This window comes from Bombina bombina, chromosome 2 (genome assembly GCF_027579735.1).
Source record: "Bombina bombina isolate aBomBom1 chromosome 2, aBomBom1.pri, whole genome shotgun sequence".
Classification (NCBI taxonomy): Eukaryota; Metazoa; Chordata; class Amphibia; order Anura; family Bombinatoridae; genus Bombina; species Bombina bombina.
In genome coordinates, this window is record NC_069500.1 from 437,242,983 (window position 1) to 437,263,479 (window position 20,497).

The 20,497-nt window shown below is 43.4% G+C and overlaps 1 protein-coding gene across 1 annotated transcript in view; it reads left to right on the forward strand.

Annotated features, from left to right (window-relative positions):
- The window catches only part of CIT (citron rho-interacting serine/threonine kinase), an 839,833-nt gene that overhangs the window by 291,646 nt on the left and 527,690 nt on the right, over positions 1 to 20,497 (forward strand). Inside the window, exon 14 of the mRNA XM_053702064.1 lies at positions 1,360 to 1,479. Coding sequence (XP_053558039.1) covers positions 1,360 to 1,479 — 120 coding nt within the window. The remainder of the gene's footprint in view (positions 1 to 1,359; positions 1,480 to 20,497) is intronic.

The following is a 20,497-nucleotide window of genomic DNA, read 5'->3' on the forward strand; positions in this document are numbered from 1 at the left end:
AATTCCTTTTTTTATATGCTTCGCACTTTTTTTCTTATCACCCCACTTCTTGGCTATTCGTTAAACTGATTTGTGGGTGTGGTGAGGGGTGTATTTATAGGCATTTTAAGGTTTGGGAAACTTTGCCCCTCCTGGTAGGAATGTATATCCCATACGTCACTAGCTCATGGACTCTTGTTAATATGAAAGAAATGAATTTATCAGGTAAGTTCTTACATAAATTATGTTTTTCTGGCTTGGCTATACTTCAGACTAGTTTACAGTAAGATGGGAGGGGTTTCAAGAAGTTTTTGGATCTTTGCCTCCTCCTGGTGGTCAGGAGTATAATTACAATGAGTAATGGATCGTGGACTCTCACCACCTAGAAACAAAAATGTATTTTAATCTTACCTGATAAATTAATTTCTTTCAATTATAGATTTATGGAAGCTTCCAAGACTGGAGACTGAGCAGATTTTTAAAAACGTGTGAGAGTGTCGTAGTAATTGAGCCAATAATTAACTCTAATTTGGTGGCACAGGCCTACAGCTATGGCTACATTATTGACCTAGTTGGCATTGTATGTTACTTTAGATGCCTATGTTATCATGAATATGTGAGAGAGACCAATATTTACACTTAGAAATGTGTGTGTCTATGAAATGAAAAAAAAAAATAGAGACATATTGAGCTGTAGCATTACAATCACATGACACCATCCCATGATAGGAGGTTAGTAGAAAAAAGTGCAGTATAAACATGTAAAACAAACTACATCCACCTTTCTCAAAATATGTAAGCTATTCCAAATGGTAAAAATCAATATACCCACCAGTAGAATCATATCTACTTGCTTTTTAAATATGAATAAATAATGCATAACAATGTTATCTTTATCAATATACATTGAACTCATGAATCAAAGCTGAAAGATTTTGAGTTTGACAGTATAGACGCCAGTAGTGCACATCATAAATGGTTTGTCAATTTATAGCAAAAGCTAGTATATCTTTTATCAGGAATTTTGTTGTGATATAAAGAACAGTCAAGATTTCAATGAGACCATTTAGTTTCCTCCTTTTTGCTGGGGGTTGGATCAAACTATATGTATGGTGGATATTCCTTTCTCTAGACAACAATGCATAATGAATTCTACAGCACCACAAACTTTCTTAATAAAAAGTCTCTTGCTTTACTGCTGTAAAATTCATTATGCATTGCTGTACTATTTAGGGGGTAACAGTAGCCCGTTCTACGCACACCTAATATTTATAGAAAATAGGTGAAAGACTTGTGTATAGTGCTGTGCCCAGATTGAAACCTTTTTCTTGACAAGAGTTGTGAAGATTGAATATACGTTTAAACCTTATATTTTTACAGAGCTTGAAGCGCAGCCTGGAGCAGGCCCGAATGGAGGTTTCCCAGGAGGATGATAAGGCTCTTCAGCTTTTACAGGATATCCGGGAACAGAGCCAAAAGCTTCAGGATATTAAGGAACAGGTTTGATTTAGGCTAGCCTTTTTCTCCACTTATTTCTTAACTATAAAGTTTACTTATAAGATGTGTTTAAACTGCTGAGAGCAACTACATTAGAATGGTTACTACTCACCATGGTACTGGTTTCTCATATGCCTACAGCTCTCTTCAAAGCCATTCTCCTAATTTAACACTTTTTTAGGTGTTAGATGCTAAAGCACCTTCTCTTCATAATATATGCCGCCATCTTGGATCACACTTAATCTCCTACCTTGTGACAGAAGACGTTCACACTGATAAGCAATGTTGCCATATTTTGATTGTTTTATAATTTGGTTAGGGATAAGCATGCATGATACAGAGTGTGAAGCTTAAATTTTTATGTGTAACATTTCAAATTTAAAAAAATAAATATATATATATATATATATTTTGTATAATTCCACAAATTAGGTCACTCACAGGGCTTTAATCCGTGTATAAAATATTTCTTTATTTCAACATCATCAAATGGTCAGTCAACATTTTGGCTAACAACATTAGCCTTTGTCAAGACAATCTTCTTTGCATAAACTTTACTTTACATCTCAAAAAGCCATTCAGTAGCAGTGAGACACCGATGATATTTTACACACAGATTCAAGCCCTGTGAGTTCCCTCATTTGTGGAATTATACTGAATATTTGTAGAGGAGAAACACAGGTGTGTTGGAAGCCACGGCTCAGTAAAGTTTGGATCATTACATGTATGTATATATACTGTGTGTATATATATATATATATATATATATATATATACACACACGTCTTTTTGGGTTAAGGGTCATGAAACCAAAAATTCTTCTTTCATGTTTTTCATATACAGCATATCATTTTAAACAAGTTTCCAATTAGCTTCTGTTATTTGTTCTCTAGCTGTCCTTTGTTCAAAAGCATGCCTAGCTATAGGGCAGGGGTGTCAAACTAATTTGAGTTGCGGGTTATTTTCCATACAAGTGCAAGTCACGTGGGCCGCATACTACGTACATATCTTGCCATTGCTATGTTTGTTGCTTATGAATTGTATCGAGTGTCTTTCAATGTTATATTCTTTGACAACACTAATCGATTCTTTGCAAATAACGCCTGTTTGACACCCCTGATATAGATCAATGTAGCCACTGCAGAAAGTAAAATACTGCTGCGTATCATGTAAACTCACCTGAAGTACACAATGCAGTTGACAAAAGGTTAGCAACGTCACAAATCTATAAATGTGCGCTGCTTCTGTCACAAGGTGGGAGAATATCTAAGCAACAAGATAGTGGAACCCAATATGAAGAGGTGGAGCAATGCACCTTTCAGATGGTAAAATAGAACACCTTTGAAGAAAGTTGCAGGAACATAAGGAATAGCAAGTGTATTTGTGCCCAGAGCTTTAATGTACCTTTAAGTTTTAATTGAATTTTGAGATATATTTGCTTTTTTATTTTTCTTAATAATAATTTTTCTTTCCATTGTATGTGTCTCTTTCTTTCATTAGGTAGTAAGAGTCCACAAGCTATTACACCTGGGATTCAACTAATGGCCAGTTTCCCAAAACTATGAGTACTTAATCCGTCCCACCTCTCTGGCATACGAGTCTTATTTTCTTCTTAAACGGGAAGAGTTCATAGCTGCATTCATTACTTTTGGGAATTCAGAGCCTGGCCACCAGGAGGAGGCAAAGACACCCCAGCCAAAGGCTTAAATACCTCCCCCACTCCCCTCATCCCCCAGTCATTCTTTGCCTTTCATCACAGGAGGTTGGCAGAGAAGTGTCAGAAGATTGAAGATAATCTCTTTTGGAGGGTAGTACTCTTCGAAATGGGACTGGAGTTTTAAGTAATACTGTCAGCCTCTCAGTGAGAGCATGGATGAAAGTTAGAGTCCGGAGATGCCGGGAGAGTCTTTCTTTCTGCGAAACCATCACGACTCATGTTAACAGCTCTTAGGCAATCAGCGTTGACGAGTTTTGCTGCCTGTCGTTATTCACTCAAGTCCATGTCAGAAGCGAGACTACTATCTGTCACACTTAAAAGGCCGTGTTTCTGTTCCACGGCATAGATTCCGATAAGATCTTTTCATTTTATTTCAATATGTGAATGTAATGTTAACTAAAGTGGGACTCCTTTTATCTTTTGGAATTGAGGGTTAATATCTCCTAAGGGGGATTATTGAACAGGGGGGACTTTAATAATGTTTATGTGATTCTGTCTGCTAAGGTGTAGTGATGCTTGGGCTCATGGCTATCGGAACATAATAGCATTATCATCAGACTGCGCAGTCCTTTGGGATTGGCTCACATTTTTTTGGCTTACACGGTGCACCTCGTTACCGGGTGTGGTCACATTGTATTTCCATTTCCGTACCTTGACCGAGTGGCGACGGAGAGAGTCTGTTCGTTAGTTGTCTGGTTCACAGGAGGTGGTGAGTGCCCCAGCCATTGGGGGTGAGAGTTGCCATTTAGTGTTTGTCCATAATTACAATCTCCCAGTTATGGAGGATTCTGATTTTTTGGAGACGGAGATCTCCGATTCAGAGTATATGTCCTGCGAAGAGTATGAAATGGCATGGGTTATCCATGCCCATCAGTTATGTTCCGATTGCCGTTCTGAATCAGGGAGCTTAGAGTGCGTTGAGCCATCCACCCCCGAGGATTCCATGTCCTGTGAGGCGCGTGTCCCAGAAGCTTCTTTTGCTACGCAAGCAGGTGTCCCTAGGGCTGTTACTCCTCCGGAAGGCGGCTTTTTTCCTCCAGAGGTTACAACACGGTTCTGCATGGTGTATCTATGGCGCTGGCACATTTATATCACCCAAGTGAAGTATTTTTAAGATACTGTCTGTGCTCTGTTAACCAGGGTCTGTCGAGCGTAAGATCGCCTGAGTCAGTTCGGCCTTCTGGGGAAGCGATGACCGCTGAGGCTTCAGGGGCCCCACCCTCGGGGCCGGGTCGTCCATCGTTCCGGCTGGGGAACATTTTGCCTTCCGTTATAGACTGGCACCTCTTCGTGTCCTACTAATGCATGCTTTGGCGGTGCTGGAGGATCCCAGTCCTTCTGGGGAGAGGGATCCTCGATCTTCTGTGCCGGATGACAAGCTGGGTTAGATGTATGGGGATGAAGCCAATCTCCTTGACGTCTACATTTTTCTTTTCTTTTAAGTATCATTTTCCAGTTCTGAGCTTAGGAGATTGTAATCTCTGATCGGCTGGCCTATTAGTGTGCCCATTCTCCTTGGGCGTTCACCCGCGGGTTCTGCCTTAATTTTATTTGATCCGGTTAGGATGTGTTTGATTTGTTTTAAGAAGCTCATGTCTGTTATAATTTCCGTTTGGAAACGTTTTCTTCTCTGCACCTGATGCTTGCGATTTTGTGGTTGCGTGGGCGCTTACTCAGAAGTTGTGCATTACTTTAAAATACATAGTTATATTTATAGTTTATATTAGCAATCCCTTCGGGGGCTTCGATTTTTCTTGGACCTTGGACAGTTCCAGAGTGTTCTTGTACCAGACGGGTACTGGTCGGACACTATCTGCTGTTCCTTACGGTTCATGTCACCCACGTGATACCGGTGTGCTGGTTACCCTGTCGGGTGCTGGGTCGTTCACTTTGATAAAGTGTTCTTTTTTTCCTGTTGCCTTCCATTCCACTGGACGGTGGGATTGTATCGGTCCTCTTACCGTTCCTAATGCTGAGGGGGTTCTGGCCTCGGATCCTGCTAAGGTGCAGCGTGGGTTCTGGAGGTCCTTTGGCCTCGGAACCAAAGTTCTCCTTTTCCAATGGGCTCTGCTACTTTGTGGCTGTAAAAAGCCGTCTTTGTAACTAGAGTTTTGAGGGCTTGTGTTTAAGGGTGCACTGAAGTTACTACAGTGGCTCTTAGGAAAAGCGATAGCCTAGAAAACTTGTAGACTCTGGTTCAATTCCCAGCATGTGTCATGCTGTACATGCATGTCTGGAGCGAAAGGAAACATGTAGCCCAAACGTTATGGTTTGGAGATTTGGATGACCTCTGGTCGTCTGAGGTACCAGATTAGAGGGCGATTTTCGTTTTCACTTTTGGTATCTTCTGGATGTCTGTTTATTGTGGCCTAGTCACAGGTACCTCTCGTATGTTGCTGGGACTGCTTTTTCCCTTTTTGGGTGGTCGGGTCATCTGTGTCTGGAAGTTCGGGTATGTCCTTATACTTCCTTTACAGTATTTTGTGCACTCTCATAATGGGAGCGCAGGGGTTGGAGTTTTTACCTTTTCCCCGTCAATTCCCCTGGTCGGCGCGTCTGCCAGGAGTTGTGTGGCTCCCATTGTTATTCCTTGTGCGGTACAGGGTTTTTCCAGAAGACTGATCCTGTAAGTATCTTGGGAGATTATTTCATCTTCTCATTCTTAGGGTTTGTTTGGAGCCCGTCCCCTGTATTCCTGTGGTCCTTGGACTTGGGGTGTTACCCTTCAACCCTCTAGGAGACCTAGCTCTTTGGGCTTGCTGCAGAGGGTCCGGGGTTTAGATCCACCTCCGGGTGCTGGTTGCCATCTTCTTATGCCTGTTAAGATGTCTTCTGGGCTTCTTGATCTGCGTCTAGTGTGAGCGTCCACTGTCCTAGGACATTGGGATGGGGGATGCATGGCCTAGAGCACTCCTCTGTATGAGGCAACTTAATGGTTCCTCAAGGGGTTAGAACTTTCAGCCGGTCCAGGCTTCTAAGGGTCTGTCTTATGGCCGTGTCTCCTGTCTGAGATTTTGGGGTCTGGATTTCTGGACTCGGTCCTGGGCGGTTCAGTTTCAATCCTTAGGTTTTGGAACATCCGCTTGTCCCTCCAGGGGGGTGTTTGTCTCTCGGGAGATTTGGTACCTGCGGTCGGTTAGTTGCTGTCTCTCAGGGTTGTCATCATCGCACCTTAATGCAGGCTCATGGTTGTTTGCCTCAACGAAGCTGGCGGTGATGGCTGATTGGTCTCTCTAGAATGGCAGGGTTTTTTTACCGTTTCTCTTCTTCCTCTTTTCCCATGCGAGGAAGTGAGTCCTTGCGTTTTGACCTCCTTTGGGGAGGTTTGGGAAGTGTTATGGTATCCATTGAGGTCCCTATGGTCCTTCCTTCTCGTTCCGGGGTATATTTTCCTCCTTGCGTGCAAGAGGTCATGGGGCTGGATTCTGGTACTGGGACGCTGCAGTGCAGTGCCCTATTTTCCTTTTTACCAGTATTCCTTCTGTAGGGAAGGGTGCTGTGTAGGGGTTCTGGAACTCGAACATATATTTTTTCTATTCATAACTTCGTGGAGAATTGTTTTGTCATGGGTTTCGTTTCTTTAGACCCCCCTTTCTCTCCTGAGGCCTGTTCCGGAGAATTTTGTTTTCTCTGTCTTCAGCTGTTGCCAGCCTTTTGGCCTGGTCCGTTACTTGGAGTGGGGGTCGGGGATCCGGCTGTTCTACTGAGTCTTGACCGTGTACGTTCAGTCGATCCTGTTCTTCTGCCTTTGGTGGGGGGTTTCACTGTGTTTCATCCCTCCTCGATTGCATTGCTGCTGGATGTTCTAGGGTCCGGTTTTCTCTTGGATGGGTGTTTGTTGCCGTTGTCTGCGGCATTTCCCTGTGGGATGGTGTTCCACAATGGCTTAGGGTCAGCTTGACTGCCTTAAGGATGGAGCTTGTGAACTCTTGTTCAAGGGGGCTCTGTGTTCTCACAGAGAGCCTCTTTTCTCTGCTAGGACAGTTAGTTCTTCCAGTCCTTGTCTGCTGGTTCCGAATTTTCTTCGGTTCTTGTTACAAGCTTTCTCCTATGTGCTTGTTTTAGCAGTTGTTTCTGCTAGTCGATAGTACAGTGGGGTACTCATGGCTCCCTTGGTCCACCATAGTTAAGATGGTGTTGGATCGTGGGTCTGAGGGTAGACTTTTGTCCTTCTCGTGATCGCTCTTACATAGGTGTGGAATTGCTCTCTGGTTTTTGTCCTTTTAGGAAGTTCTTCCGGGGCAGTTGTCTTGTAGCAACCTTGGATTCGCCTTAGTCTTTTTGAGGTTTTGCTTACCCTGGTTGAGTGATCCTTTGGATCTCTTAGGGCGCCTTCGTTCTCCCCCTCGGGAGTAGGTGGAGGTTCTCTTCCTTCATGTCGAGGGCAAGTTTGTATGATCCGTGAGCTCATGGGGCTTGGCTCCTCGGAGGCCATTGTTCTTAGTAGAATCTAGGGATTCTGAGTGGTCTCTAAAACGGCATTGCAGGTTGTCTAGCTGATGGGCAGTTCCTAGTCCTTTCAGGTTTTTTCCTTTTTTTCCTTTTTGTTTCTAATGATACAGTTTTTTAATGGGTGTTGAGTATTTTTAGGCTGTGGTGCCCTTCGAAGGGCCGCCCTTTGTTTGCATTCAGTGTCCTCTATGGCTTGGGTATTGTTTTCCCAAAAGTAATGAATGCAGCTGTGGACTCTTCCCATTTAAGAAGAAAAACTTTAATTATGCTTACCTGATAATTTTCTTTTCTTTTGACGGGAAGAGTTCACAGCTCCCTGTCCGCGTTTCTGTTATGTGGCGGCCGTATTTTAGTTAATTTCTTCTTCTGGCACCTTTTTCACACTGATATTTCTCCTACTGTTTCTTGTTCCCCTGGCCGAATGACTGGGGGATGAGGGGAGTAGGGGAGGTATTTAAGCCTTTGGCTGGGGTGATTTTGCCTCCTCCTGGTGGCCAGGTTCTGAATTCCCAAAAGTAATGAATGCAGCTGTGGACTCTTCCCCTCATAAGAAAAGAAAATTATTAGTTTCTCTTGTAAGGTGTATCCAGTCCACGGATCATCCATTACTTGTGGGATTTTCTCCTTCCCAACAGGAAGTTTCAAGAGGATCACCCACAGCAGAGCTGCTATATAGCTCCTCCCCTAACTGCCATATCCAGTCATTCTCTTGCAACTCTCAACAAGCATGGAGGTAGTAAGAAGAAAGTGGTGAAATGTAGCTGTTAACTTGCTTCAATCAAAAGTTTGTTATTTTTAAATGGTACCGGAGTTGTACTATTTTGTTCCAGGCAGAAAAATAGAAGAATCTGCCTGTGATTTCTATGATCTTAGCAGGTTGTAACTAAGATCCATTGCTGTTCTCACACATGACTGAAGAGAGAGGTAACTTCAGCAGGGGAATGGCGTGCAGGTTATCCTGCTATGAGGTATGTGCAGTTAAAATTATTTTCTAGAAGATGTGAATGCTAGAAAAATGCTGTTGATACCAAATTTATGTAAGGTAAGCCTGAATACAGTGATTTAATAGCGACTGGTATCATGCTTACTTTCTGAGGTAATACTCTTTTATATTTACAATATAAAACGTTTGCTGGCATGTTTAAACGTTTTTATATATACTTTGGTGATAAAACTTTATTGGGGCCTAGTTTTTTCCACATGGCTGGCTTAAATTTGCCTAGAAACAGTTTCCTGAGGCTTTCCACTCTGTTACTAGGAGTGGGAGGGGCCTAATTTAGCACTTTTTTTGCGCAGTAAACATTACAGACTGAGACATCCAGCTTCCTCCAGGAGTCCCCTGAATGCTATAGGACATCTCTAAAGGGCTCTTAGGCTTTCCAAAATCGTTTGTTGGGGAAGGTAGGCCCACAGCAAGGCTGTGGCAGTTTGGTGTGACTGTTAAAAAACGTCTATATCGTTTTTTTGATCCGTTTTTTTAACTAAGGGGTTAATCATCCATTTGAAAGTGGGTGCAATGCTCTGTTAGCTTATTATACACACTGTAAAAATTTTGTTTGATTTACTGCCTTTTTACACTGTTTTTCAAATTCTGACAAAATTTGTTTCTCTTAAAGGCACAGTACCGTTTCTTATATTTGCTTGTTAACTTTATTTAAAGTGTTTTACAAGCTTGCTAGTCTCATTGCTAGTCTGTACAAACATGTCTGACATAGAGGAAACTCCTTGTTCATTATGTTTAAAAGCCATGGTGGAACCCCCTCTTAGAATGTGTACCAAATGTACTGATTTCGCTTTAAGCAATAAAGATCATATTATGTCTTTAAAAAATGTGTCACCAGAGGAATCTGACGAGGGGGAAGTTATGCCGACTAACTCTCTCCACGTGTCAGATCCTTTGACTCTCGCTCAAGGGACTCATGCTCAAATGGCGCCAAGTACATCTAGGGCGCCCATAGCGTTTACTTTACAAGACATGGCGGCAGTCATGGATAATACACTGTCAGCGGTATTAGGCAGACTACCTGAATTTAGAGGAAAGCGAGATAGCTCTGGAGTTAGACGAAATACAGAGCATACTGACGCTTTAAGAGCTATGTCTGATACTGCCTCACAGTATGCAGAAGCTGAAGAAGGAGAGCTTCTTTCTGTGGGTAATGTTTATGACTCAGGGAAGATGATGCAACCTGATTCTGATATCTCTACATTTAAATTTAAGCTTGAACACCTCCGAGTGTTACTCAGGGAGGTTTTAGCTGCTCTGAATGACTGTGATACAATTGTAGTGCCAGAGAAATTGTGTAGACTGGATAAATACTATGCAGTGCCGGTGTGCACTGATGTTTTTCCAATACCTAAAAGGTTTACAGAAATTATTACTAAGGAATGGGATAGACCAGGTGTGCCGTTCTCTCCCCCTCCTATTTTTAGAAAAATGTTTCCAATAGACGCCACCACACGGGACTTATGGCAGACAGTTCCTAAGGTGGAGGGAGCAGTTTCTACTCTAGCAAAGCGTACCACTATCCCTGTCGAGGACAGTTGTGCTTTCTTAGATCCAATGGATAAAAAGTTAGAAGGTTACCTTAAGAAAATGTTTATTCAACAAGGTTCTATCCTACAGCCCCTTGCATGCATTGCTCCTGTCACTGCTGCTGCTGCGTTCTGGTTTGAGTCTCTGGAAGAGGCTTTACAGGTAGCGACTCCATTGGATGACATACTTGACAAGCTTAGAGCACTTAAGCTAGCCAATTCTTTTGTTTCTGATGCCATTGTTCATTTGACTAAACTAACGGCTAAGAATTCTGGATTTGCTATCCAGGCGCGCAGAGCGCTATGGCTTAAATCATGGTAAGCTGACGTTACTTCAAAGTCTAAGCTGCTTAACATTCCCTTCAAGGGGCAGACCCTATTCGGGCCTGGTTTGAAGGAGATTATTGCTGATATCACTGGAGGAAAAGGTCATGCCCTTCCTCAGGATAGGTCCAAATCAAGGGCCAAACAGTCTCATTTTCGTGCCTTTCGAAACTTCAAGGCAAATGTGGCATCAACTTCCTCTAATGCAAAACAAGAGGGAGCTTTTGCTCAGTCCAAGACGGTCTGGAGACCTAACCAGACCTGGAACAAATGTAAGCAGGCCAAAAAGCCTGCTGCTGCCTCTAAGACAGCATGAAGGAACTGCCCCCTATCCGGTAACGGATCTAGTAGGGGGCAGACTTTCGCTCTTCGCCCAGGCGTGGGCAAGAGATGTTCAGGATCCCTGGGCGTTGGAAATTATATCCCAGGGATATCTTCTGGACTTCAAGGCTTTCCCCTCAAAAGGGAGATTTCACATTTCACAATTATCTGCAAACCAGATAAAGAGAGAGGCATTCTTACACTGTGTACAAGACCTCCTAGTTATGGGAGTGATCCATCCAGTTCCAAAGGAGGAACAGGGACATGGATTTTACTCAAATCTGTTTGTGGTTCCCAAAAAAGAGGGAACTTTCAGACCAATTTTGGATCTAAAGATCTTAAACAAATTCCTCAGTGTTCCATCATTCAAGATGGAGACTATTCGTACCATCCTACCTATGATCCAGGAGGGTCAATACATGACTACAGTGGACTTAAAGGATGCTTATCTTCACATTCCGATACACAAAGATCATCATCGGTTTCTCAGGTTTGCCTTCCTAGACAGGCATTACCAGTTTGTAGCTCTTCCCTTTGGGTTAGCTACAGCCCCAAGAATTTTTACAAAGGTTCTGGGGTCGCTTCTGGCGGTCCTAAGGCCGCGGGGCATAGCAGTGGCCCCTTATTTAGACGACATCCTGATTCAGGCGTCAAACTTCCAAATTGCCAAGTCTCATACGGACATAGTGTTGGCATTTCTGAGGTCGCATGGGTGGAAGGTGAACGAGGGAAAGAGTTCTCTATCCCCCCTCACAAGAGTTTACTTCCTAGGGACTCTGATAGATTCTGTAGAAATGAAAATTTACCTGACGAAGTCCAGGTTATCAAAAATTCTAAATTCCTGCCGTGTTCTTTACTCCATTCCTCGCCCTTCGGTGGCTCAGTGCATGGAAGTAATCGGCTTAATGGTAGCAGCAATGGACATAGTGCCGTTTGCACGCCTACATCTCAGACCACTGCAACTCTGCATGCTCAGTCAGTGCAATGGGGATTACACAAATTTGTCCCCTCTACTAAATCTGGATCAAGAGACCAGGGATTCTCTTCTCTGGTGGCTTTTTCGGGTCCATCTGTCCAAAGGTATGACCTTTCGCATGCCAGATTGGACAATTGTAACAACAGATGCCAGCCTTCTAGGTTGGGGTGCAGTCTGGAACTCCCTGAAGGCTCAGGGATTGTGGACTCTCGAGGAGTCACTCCTTCCAATAAATATTCTGGAACTGAGAGCGATATTCAATGCTCTTCAGGCTTGGCCTCAGTTAGCAACTCTGAGGTTCATCAGATTTCAGTCGGACAACATCACGACTGTGGCTTACATCAACCATCAAGGAGGAACAAGGAGTTCCCTAGTGATGTTAGAAGTCTCAAAGATAATTCGCTGGGCAGAGATTCACTCTTGCCACCTATCAGCTATCCATATCCCAGGTGTAGAGAACTGGGAGGCGGATTTTCTAAGTCGACAGACTTTTCATCCGGGGGAGTGGGAGCTCCATCCGGAGGTGTTTGCACAATTGATTCATCGTTGGGGCAAACCGGAACTGGATCTTATGGCGTCTCGTCAGAACGCCAAGCTTCCTTGTTACGGATCCAGGTCCAGGGACCCCGAGGCAACGCTGATAGATGCTCTAGCAGCGCCTTGGTCCTTCAACCTGGCTTATGTGTTTCCACCGTTTCCTCTGCTCCCTCGTCTGATTGCCAAAATCAAGCAGGAGAGAGCATCGGTGATCTTGATAGCGCCTGCGTGGCCACGCAGGACTTGGTATGCAGATCTGGTGGACATGTCATCCTTTCCACCTTGGACTCTGCCGCTGAGACAGGACCTTCTACTTCAAGGTCCATTCAACCATCCAAATCTAATTTCTCTGAGGCTGACTGCCTGGAGATTGAACGCTTGATTTTATCAAAGCATGGTTTCTCCGAGTCAGTTATTGATAACTTAATTCAGGCACGAAAGCCTGTCACCAGGAAAATTTACCATAAGATATGGCATAAATATCTTTATTGGTGTGAATCCAAGGGCTACTCATGGAGTAAGGTCAGGATTCCCAGGATATTATCTTTTCTCCAAGAGGGATTGGAAAAAGGATTGTCAGCTAGTTCCTTAAAGGGACAGATTTCTGCGCTGTCTATTCTTTTGCACAAGCGTCTGGCGGATGTTCCAGACGTTCAGGCATTTTGTCAGGCTTTAGTTAGAATCAAGCCTGTGTTTAAACCTGTTGCTCCACCTTGGAGCTTAAATTTGGTTCTTAAAGTTCTTCAGGGGGTTCCGTTTGAACCTCTTCATTCCATAGATATCAAACTTTTATCTTGGAAAGTTCTTTTTTTGGTAGCTATTTCTCCAACATTGGTGTGTCCGGTCCATGGCGTCATCCTTACTTGTGGGAATATCTCTTCCCCAACAGGAAATGGCAAAGAGTCCCAGGAAAGCTGGCTCCGCCCACCCCAGTCATTCTCTTTGCCGTTGCACAGGCAGCATCTCCACGGAGATGGTTAAGAGTTTTTTGGTGTTTAAATGTAGTTTTTTATTCTTCTATCAAGTGTTTGTTATTTTAAAATAGTGCTGGTATGTACTATTTACTCTGAAACAGAAAAGGATGAAGATTTCTGTTTGTGAGAGGAAGATGATTTTAGCAGACATTAACTAAAATCGATTGCTGTTTCCACATAGGACTGTTGAGATGAAGTAACTTCAGTTGGGGGAAACAGTTAGCAGACTTTTCTGCTTAAGGTATGACTAGCCATATTTCTAACAAGACCATGTAATGCTGGAAGGCTGTCATTTCCCCTCATGGGGACTGGTAAGCCATTTTCTTAGTCAAACAAACAGAATAAAGGGCTTAATATGGGCTATAAAACTGGTAGACACTTTTATGGGCTAAATCGATTGCTTTATTTGGGCATTTTATTCATGTTTATGCTGATAATTCACATTTATACACTTGGGGAACGTTTATTAAACGGCAGGCACTATGTTAGACACCTTTTCCAGTCAGGGGGCCTTCCTAGTTGTAGGCTGAGCCTCATTTTCGCGCCATTACTGCGCAGTTGTTTTTTGAGAGCAGGACATGCAGATGCATGTGTAAGGATCTGAAAAATTGCTGGAAAAGTTTCTAGAAGGCGTCACTTGGTATCGTATTCCCCTCTGGGCTTGGTTAGGTCTCAGCAAAGGCTATAGCTGGGACTGTATAGGGGTTAAATTTGTAAACGGCTCCGGTTCCGTTATTTTAAGGGTTAAAGCTCTGAAATTTGGTGTGCAATACTCTTAATGCTTTAAGACACTGCTGTGGTGAAATTTTGGTAATTTTTGAACAATTCCTTCATACTTTTTCACATATTCAGTAATAAAGTGTTTTCTGCTTAAAATTTAAAGAGACAGTAACGGTTTTGTTTTAAAACGTTTTTTTGTGCTTTATTGACAAGTTTAAGCCTGTTTAACATGTCTGTGCCTTCGGATAAGCTATGTTCCAAGGATTTTCACAAAGGTACTAGGGTCCCTTCTAGCGGTTCTAAGACCGAGGGGCATTGCAGTAGTACCTTACTTGGACGACATTCTAATACAAGCGTCGTCCCTGTCAAAAGCAAAGGCTCATACAGACATCGTTCTGGCCTTTCTCAGATCACACGGATGGAAGGTGAACATAGAAAAAAGTTCTGTGTCTCCGTCAACAAGAGTTCCCTTCTTGGGAACAATAATAGATTCCTTAGAAATGAGGATTTTTCTGACAGAGGTCCCACGTCCTTCCATAGCGCAGTGCATGGAAGTAGTAGGGTTGATGGTTGCAGCAATGGACATCGTTCCTTTTGCACGAATTCATCTAAGACCATTACAACTGTGCATGCTCAAACAGTGGAATGGGGACTATACAGACTTGTCTCCAATGATTCAAGTAGATCAGAAGACCAGAGATTCACTCCGTTGGTGGCTGACCCTGGACCATCTATCCCAGGGAATGAGCTTCCGCAGACCAGAGTGGGTCATTGTCACGACCGACGCCAGTCTAGTGGGCTGGGGCGCGGTCTGGGAATCCCTGAAAGCTCAGGGACTATGGTCTCGGGAAGAGTCTCTTCTCCCGATAAACATTCTGGAACTAAGAGCGATCTTCAATGCTCTCAGGGCTTGGCCTCAGCTAGCAAAGGCCAGATTCATAAGATTCCAATCAGACAACATGACGACCGTTGCGTATATCAATCATCAGGGGGGAACAAGGAGTTCCCTGGCGATGAAAGAAGTGACCAAAATAATTCAATGGGCGGAGGATCACTCCTGCCACCTGTCTGCGATCCACATCCCAGGTGTGGAAAACTGGGAAGCGGATTATCTGAGTCGTCAGACATTCCATCCGGGGGAGTGGGAACTCCACCCGGAGATCTTTGCCCAAATAACTCAATTATGGGGCATTCCAGACATGGATCTGATGGCGTCTCGTCAGAACTTCAAGGTTCCTTGCTACGGGTCCAGATCCAGGGATCCCAAGGCGACTCTAGTAGATGCACTAGTAGCACCTTGGACCTTCAACCTAGCTTATGTATTTCCACCGTTTCCTCTCATTCCCAGGCTGGTAGCCAGGATCAATCAGGAGAGGGCCTTGGTGATCTTGATAGCTCCTGCGTGGCCACGCAGGACTTGGTATGCAGACCTGGTGAATATGTCATCGGTTCCACCATGGAAGCTACCTTTGAGACAGGACCTTCTTGTTCAGGGTCCATTCGAACATCCAAATCTGGTCTCCCTCCAGCTGACGGCTCGGAGATTGAACGCTTGATTCTATCGAAGCGTGGGTTTTCAGATTCTGTAATAGATACTCTGGTTCAGGCCAGAAAACAGGTAACTAGAAAGATTTACCATAAAATATGGAAAAGATATATCTGTTGGTGTGAATCCAAAGGATTCCCATGGAATAAGATAAAAATTCCTAAGATTCTCTCCTTTCTACAAGAAGGTTTGGAGAAAGGATTATCTGCAAGTTCTCTAAAGGGACAGATCTCTGCTTTATCTGTCTTACTACACAAAAGACTGGCAGCTGTGCCAGATGTTCAAGCATTTGTTCAGGCTCTGGTTAGGATCAAGCCTGTTTACAGACCTTTGACTCCTCCCTGGAGTCTAAATCTAGTTCTTTCAGTTCTTCAAGGGGTTCCGTTTGAACCTTTACATTCCATAGATATTAAGTTACTATCTTGGAAAGTTTTGTTTTTGGTTGCTATTTCTTCTGCTAGAAGAGTTTCAGAGTTATCTGCTCTGCAGTGTTCTCCGCCCTATCTGGTGTTCCATGCAGATAAGGTGGTTTTGCGTACTAAGCCTGGTTTTCTTCCAAAGGTTGTTTCTAACAAAAATATTAACCAGGAGATAGTTGTACCTTCTTTATGTCCGAATCCAGTTTCAAAGAAGGAACGTTTGTTACACAATTTGGACGTAGTCCGTGCTCTAAAATTCTATTTAGAGGCTACAAAAGATTTCAGACAAACATCTTCTTTGTTTGTTGTCTATTCTGGTAAAAGGAGAGGTCAAAAAGCGACTTCTACCTCTCTTTCCTTTTGGCTTAAAAGCATCATCCGTTTGGCTTATGAGACTGCCGGACGGCAGCCTCCTGAAAGAATCACAGCTCACTCCACTAGGGCTGTGGCTTCCACATGGGCCTTCAAGAACGAGGCTTCTGTTGACCAGATATGTAAGGCAGCGACTTGGTCTTCACTGCACACTTTTGCCAAATTTTACAAATTTGATACTTTTGCTTCTTCGGAGGCTATTTTTGGGAGAAAGGTTTTGCAAGCTGTGGTGCCTTCCGTTTAGGTGACCTGATTTGCTCCCTCCCTTCATCCGTGTCCTAAAGCTTTGGTATTGGTTCCCACATGTAAGGATGACGCCGTGGACCGGACACACCAATGTTGGAGAAAACAGAATTTATGCTTACCTGATAAATTACTTTCTCCAACGGTGTGTCCGGTCCACGGCCCGCCCTGGTTTTTTAATCAGGTCTGATGAATTATTTTCTCTAACTACAGTCACCACGGTACCATATGGTTTCTCCTATATATATTTCCTCCTGTCCGTCGGTCGAATGACTGGGGTGGGCGGAGCCTAGGAGGGACTATATGGCCAGCTTTGCTGGGACTCTTTGCCATTTCCTGTTGGGGAAGAGATATTCCCACAAGTAAGGATGATGCCGTGGACCGGACACACCGTTGGAGAAAGTAATTTATCAGGTAAGCATAAATTCTGTTTTCCTCGGCTCGTAGAGTTTCCAAGTTATCTGCCTTAAAATGTGATTCTCCTTATCTGATCTTCCATGCAGATAAGGTAGTTCTGCGAGATTGTTGTTCCGTCTTTGTGTCCTAATCCTTCTTCAAAGAAGGAACGTCTATTACACAATCTTGACGTGGTTCGTGCTTTAAAGTTTTACTTACAAACTACTAAAGATTTTCGTCAAACATCTGCTTTGTTTGTTGTCTACTCTGGACAGAGGAGAGGTCAAAAGGCTTCGGCAACCTCTTTCTTTTTGGCTAAGAAGCATAATCCGCTTAGACTATGAGACTGCTGGCCAGCAGCCTCCTGAAAAGATTACAGCTCATTTTACTAGAGCTGTGGCTTCCACATGGGCCTTAGTTTTTTTACTATGTATTTGTTTTTCCGCTCTATTGTAAAGTGTCCGAATCGGGTTACCATGCCTCGGCCTTCGGCTTATTCAACGTTTTGGATAATATTTGCCTGACAATTCTGGAGTAAAGTTTTCTGCTGTGTTTACGACAGCAGCTATTACAGAGCAGCAGGGGGAAGCAGTTTTTTTTTCTCCTAGAAGTAGCAGCCAAAGGCTTAAATACCCCTCCCACTTCCCTCATCCCCCAGTCATTCTTTGCCTTTCGTCCCAGGAGGTTGGCAGAGAAGTGTCAGAAGTTTTCGATAGTCTCTTATGGAGGGTAGTACTCTTAGGCATGGGACTGGAGTTTTAAGTTATCCTGTCAGCCTCTTAGTGAGAGCATGGGTGAAAGTTAGAGTCCGGAGATGCAGGGAGAGTCCTTCTTTGAAACCATCCCGACTCATATTAACAGCTCCACAAGCAATCAGCGTTGACGAGTTTGGCTGCCTGCTTTTTTCTCTCAAGTCCATGGCAGAAGCGACGCTACTATCTGTCACACTTGAAGGGCTGTGTTCCTGTTCCACGGCGTAGATTCTGTTAAGATCGTTTCATTTTACTTTTATCATGGATGTATTGTAATTACAACTGTTTATCCAAGAGGGGCTACAACCTTTCAGGATAACTTTAACATCGGGTCTTAGTGAGGCTCCTTTTTGTATCTAGGAATCAAGGGTTAATATCTCCTGAGGGGGGTTATTGAACAGGGGGGTTTATAATCATGTTTATTATGTGATTCTGTCTGCTACTGTGTAGTGTTGCTTCAGCTCGTGGCTATTTTGGAACATAACGGCCTATGTCTAGTGACGCGGCCTTTAAGGTCGGGCGCGCTTTTGCATGGACTGCACGGTTTACCTTGTGACTCCATTTCCACATTCCTGACCGTGTTGCGACGGAGAAATCCGGGTCCACTGGTGTCTGGTTCTCTGGAGATGGTGAGTGCCCCAGCCATTGCGGATGTAAGGTGCCAGTTAGATTTTTCTTATTGGTCCTTTTTTTATTCAGTGTCCCAGTTATGGAGGATTCAGATTTTTTGGAGACGGATGTCTCTGATTCAGACTCTACTTCTTGCAAAGAATATGAATTGGCCCAGGTGATACATGCCCATCAGTTATGTTCCGAATGCCGTTTTAGAGTGCTCTGTTCCTCGGGATCGGGGAATCAGGTGCCCACTGAGCCATCCGCCTCTAGGGATTCTATTTCCTACTAGATGAGTTCCCTACCTACAACTCTTACTAGGCATGCAGGTAACCCAAACGCTACTTATCCTTCTATGGAGTGTGGCCTGTTCCCACCGGAGGTTACAACACGGTTCCGCATGGCCATATCTTTGGCGCTGACGCATCTGCACCTCCCGGCAGTGTGCTTACAATATTGTCAGTGTTCTGTTAACCAGGGCTCGTCAGGCGTGGGATCGCCTGGTCAAGTTCAGCCCTTCGTGGCCGGTATTTGCTTTTGTTCCGGCGGAGGTAGGTTACGCCTTTCGTTATAGACTGACGCGCCTTCGTGTTTTACTAAGGCACGTTTTTGGCGGTGCTGGAGGATCCCACTCTTAACCCCTTAATGACCGGACCATTTTTCAATTTTCTTACCCTTAATGACAATGGCTATTTTTACATTTCTGCAGTGTTTGTGTTTAGCTGTAATTTCCCTCTTACTCATTTACTGTACCCACACATATTATATACCGTTTTTCTCGCCATTAAATGGACTTTCTAAAGATACCATTATTTTCATCATATCTTATAATTTACTAAAAAATAAATAATAAAATATGAGGAAAAAATGGAAAAAAACACACTTTTTCTAACTTTGACCCCCAAAATCTGTTACACATCTCCAATCACCAAAAAACACCCATGCTAAATAGTTTCTAAATTTTGTCCTGAGTTTAGAAATACCCAATGTTTACACGTTCTTTGCTTTTTTTGCAATTTATGGGGCAATAAATACAAGTAGCACTTCGCTATTTCCAAACCACTTTTTTTCAAAATTAGCGCTAGTTACATTGGAACCCTGATATCTGTCAGGAATACCTGAATATCCCTTGACATGTATATATTTTTTTTTAGAAGACATCCCAAAGTATTGATCTAGACCCATTTTGGTATATTTCATGCCACCATTTCACCGCCAAATGCGATCAAAAAAAAAAAAAGTACACTTTTTCACAAAATTTGTAACAAACTTTAGGTTTCCCACTGAAATTATTTACAAATAGCTTCTGCAATTATGGCACAAATGGTTGTAAATGCTTCTCTGGGATCCCCTTTTTTCAGAAATAGCAGACTTATATGGCTTTGGGGTTGCTTTTTGGTAATTAGAAGGCCGCTAAATGCCGCTGCGCACAACACGTGTTTTATGCCCAGCAGTGAAGGGGTTAATTAGGGAGCTTGTAGGGAGCTTGTAGGGTTAATTTTAGCTTTAGTGTAGTGTAGTAGACAACCCCAAGTATTGATCTAGGCCCATTTTGGTATATTTTATGCCACCATTTCACCGCCAAATGCGAGCAAATAAAAAAAAAAACTTTACATTTTTCACAATTTTAGGTTTCTCACTGAAATTATTTACAAACAGCTTGTGCTATTATGGCAGAAATTGTTGTAAAAGCTTCTCTGGGATCCCCTTTGTTCTGAAATAGCAGACTTATATGGCTTTGGCGTTGTTTTTGGTAATTAGAAGGCCGCTAAATGCTGCTGCGCACCACACGTTAATTATGCCCAGCAGTGAAGGGGTTAAATTAGGTAGCTTGTAGGGAGCTTGCAGGGTTAATTTTAGAGATCAGCCTCCCACCTGACACATCCCACCCCCTGATCCCTCCCAAACAGCTCTCTTCCCTCCCCCACCCCACAATTGTTCCCGCCATCTTAAGTACTGGCAGAAAGTCTGCCAGTACTAAATAAGATAATAATTTTTTTTTTTTTTTAAATAAAAATGATAAAATATTTTAGCTGTGATGGACCCCTGCCTTAGCCCCAACCTCCCTGATCCCCCCTCCAGCTCTCTAACCCTCTCCCCTACCTAATTACCGCCATCTTTGGTACTG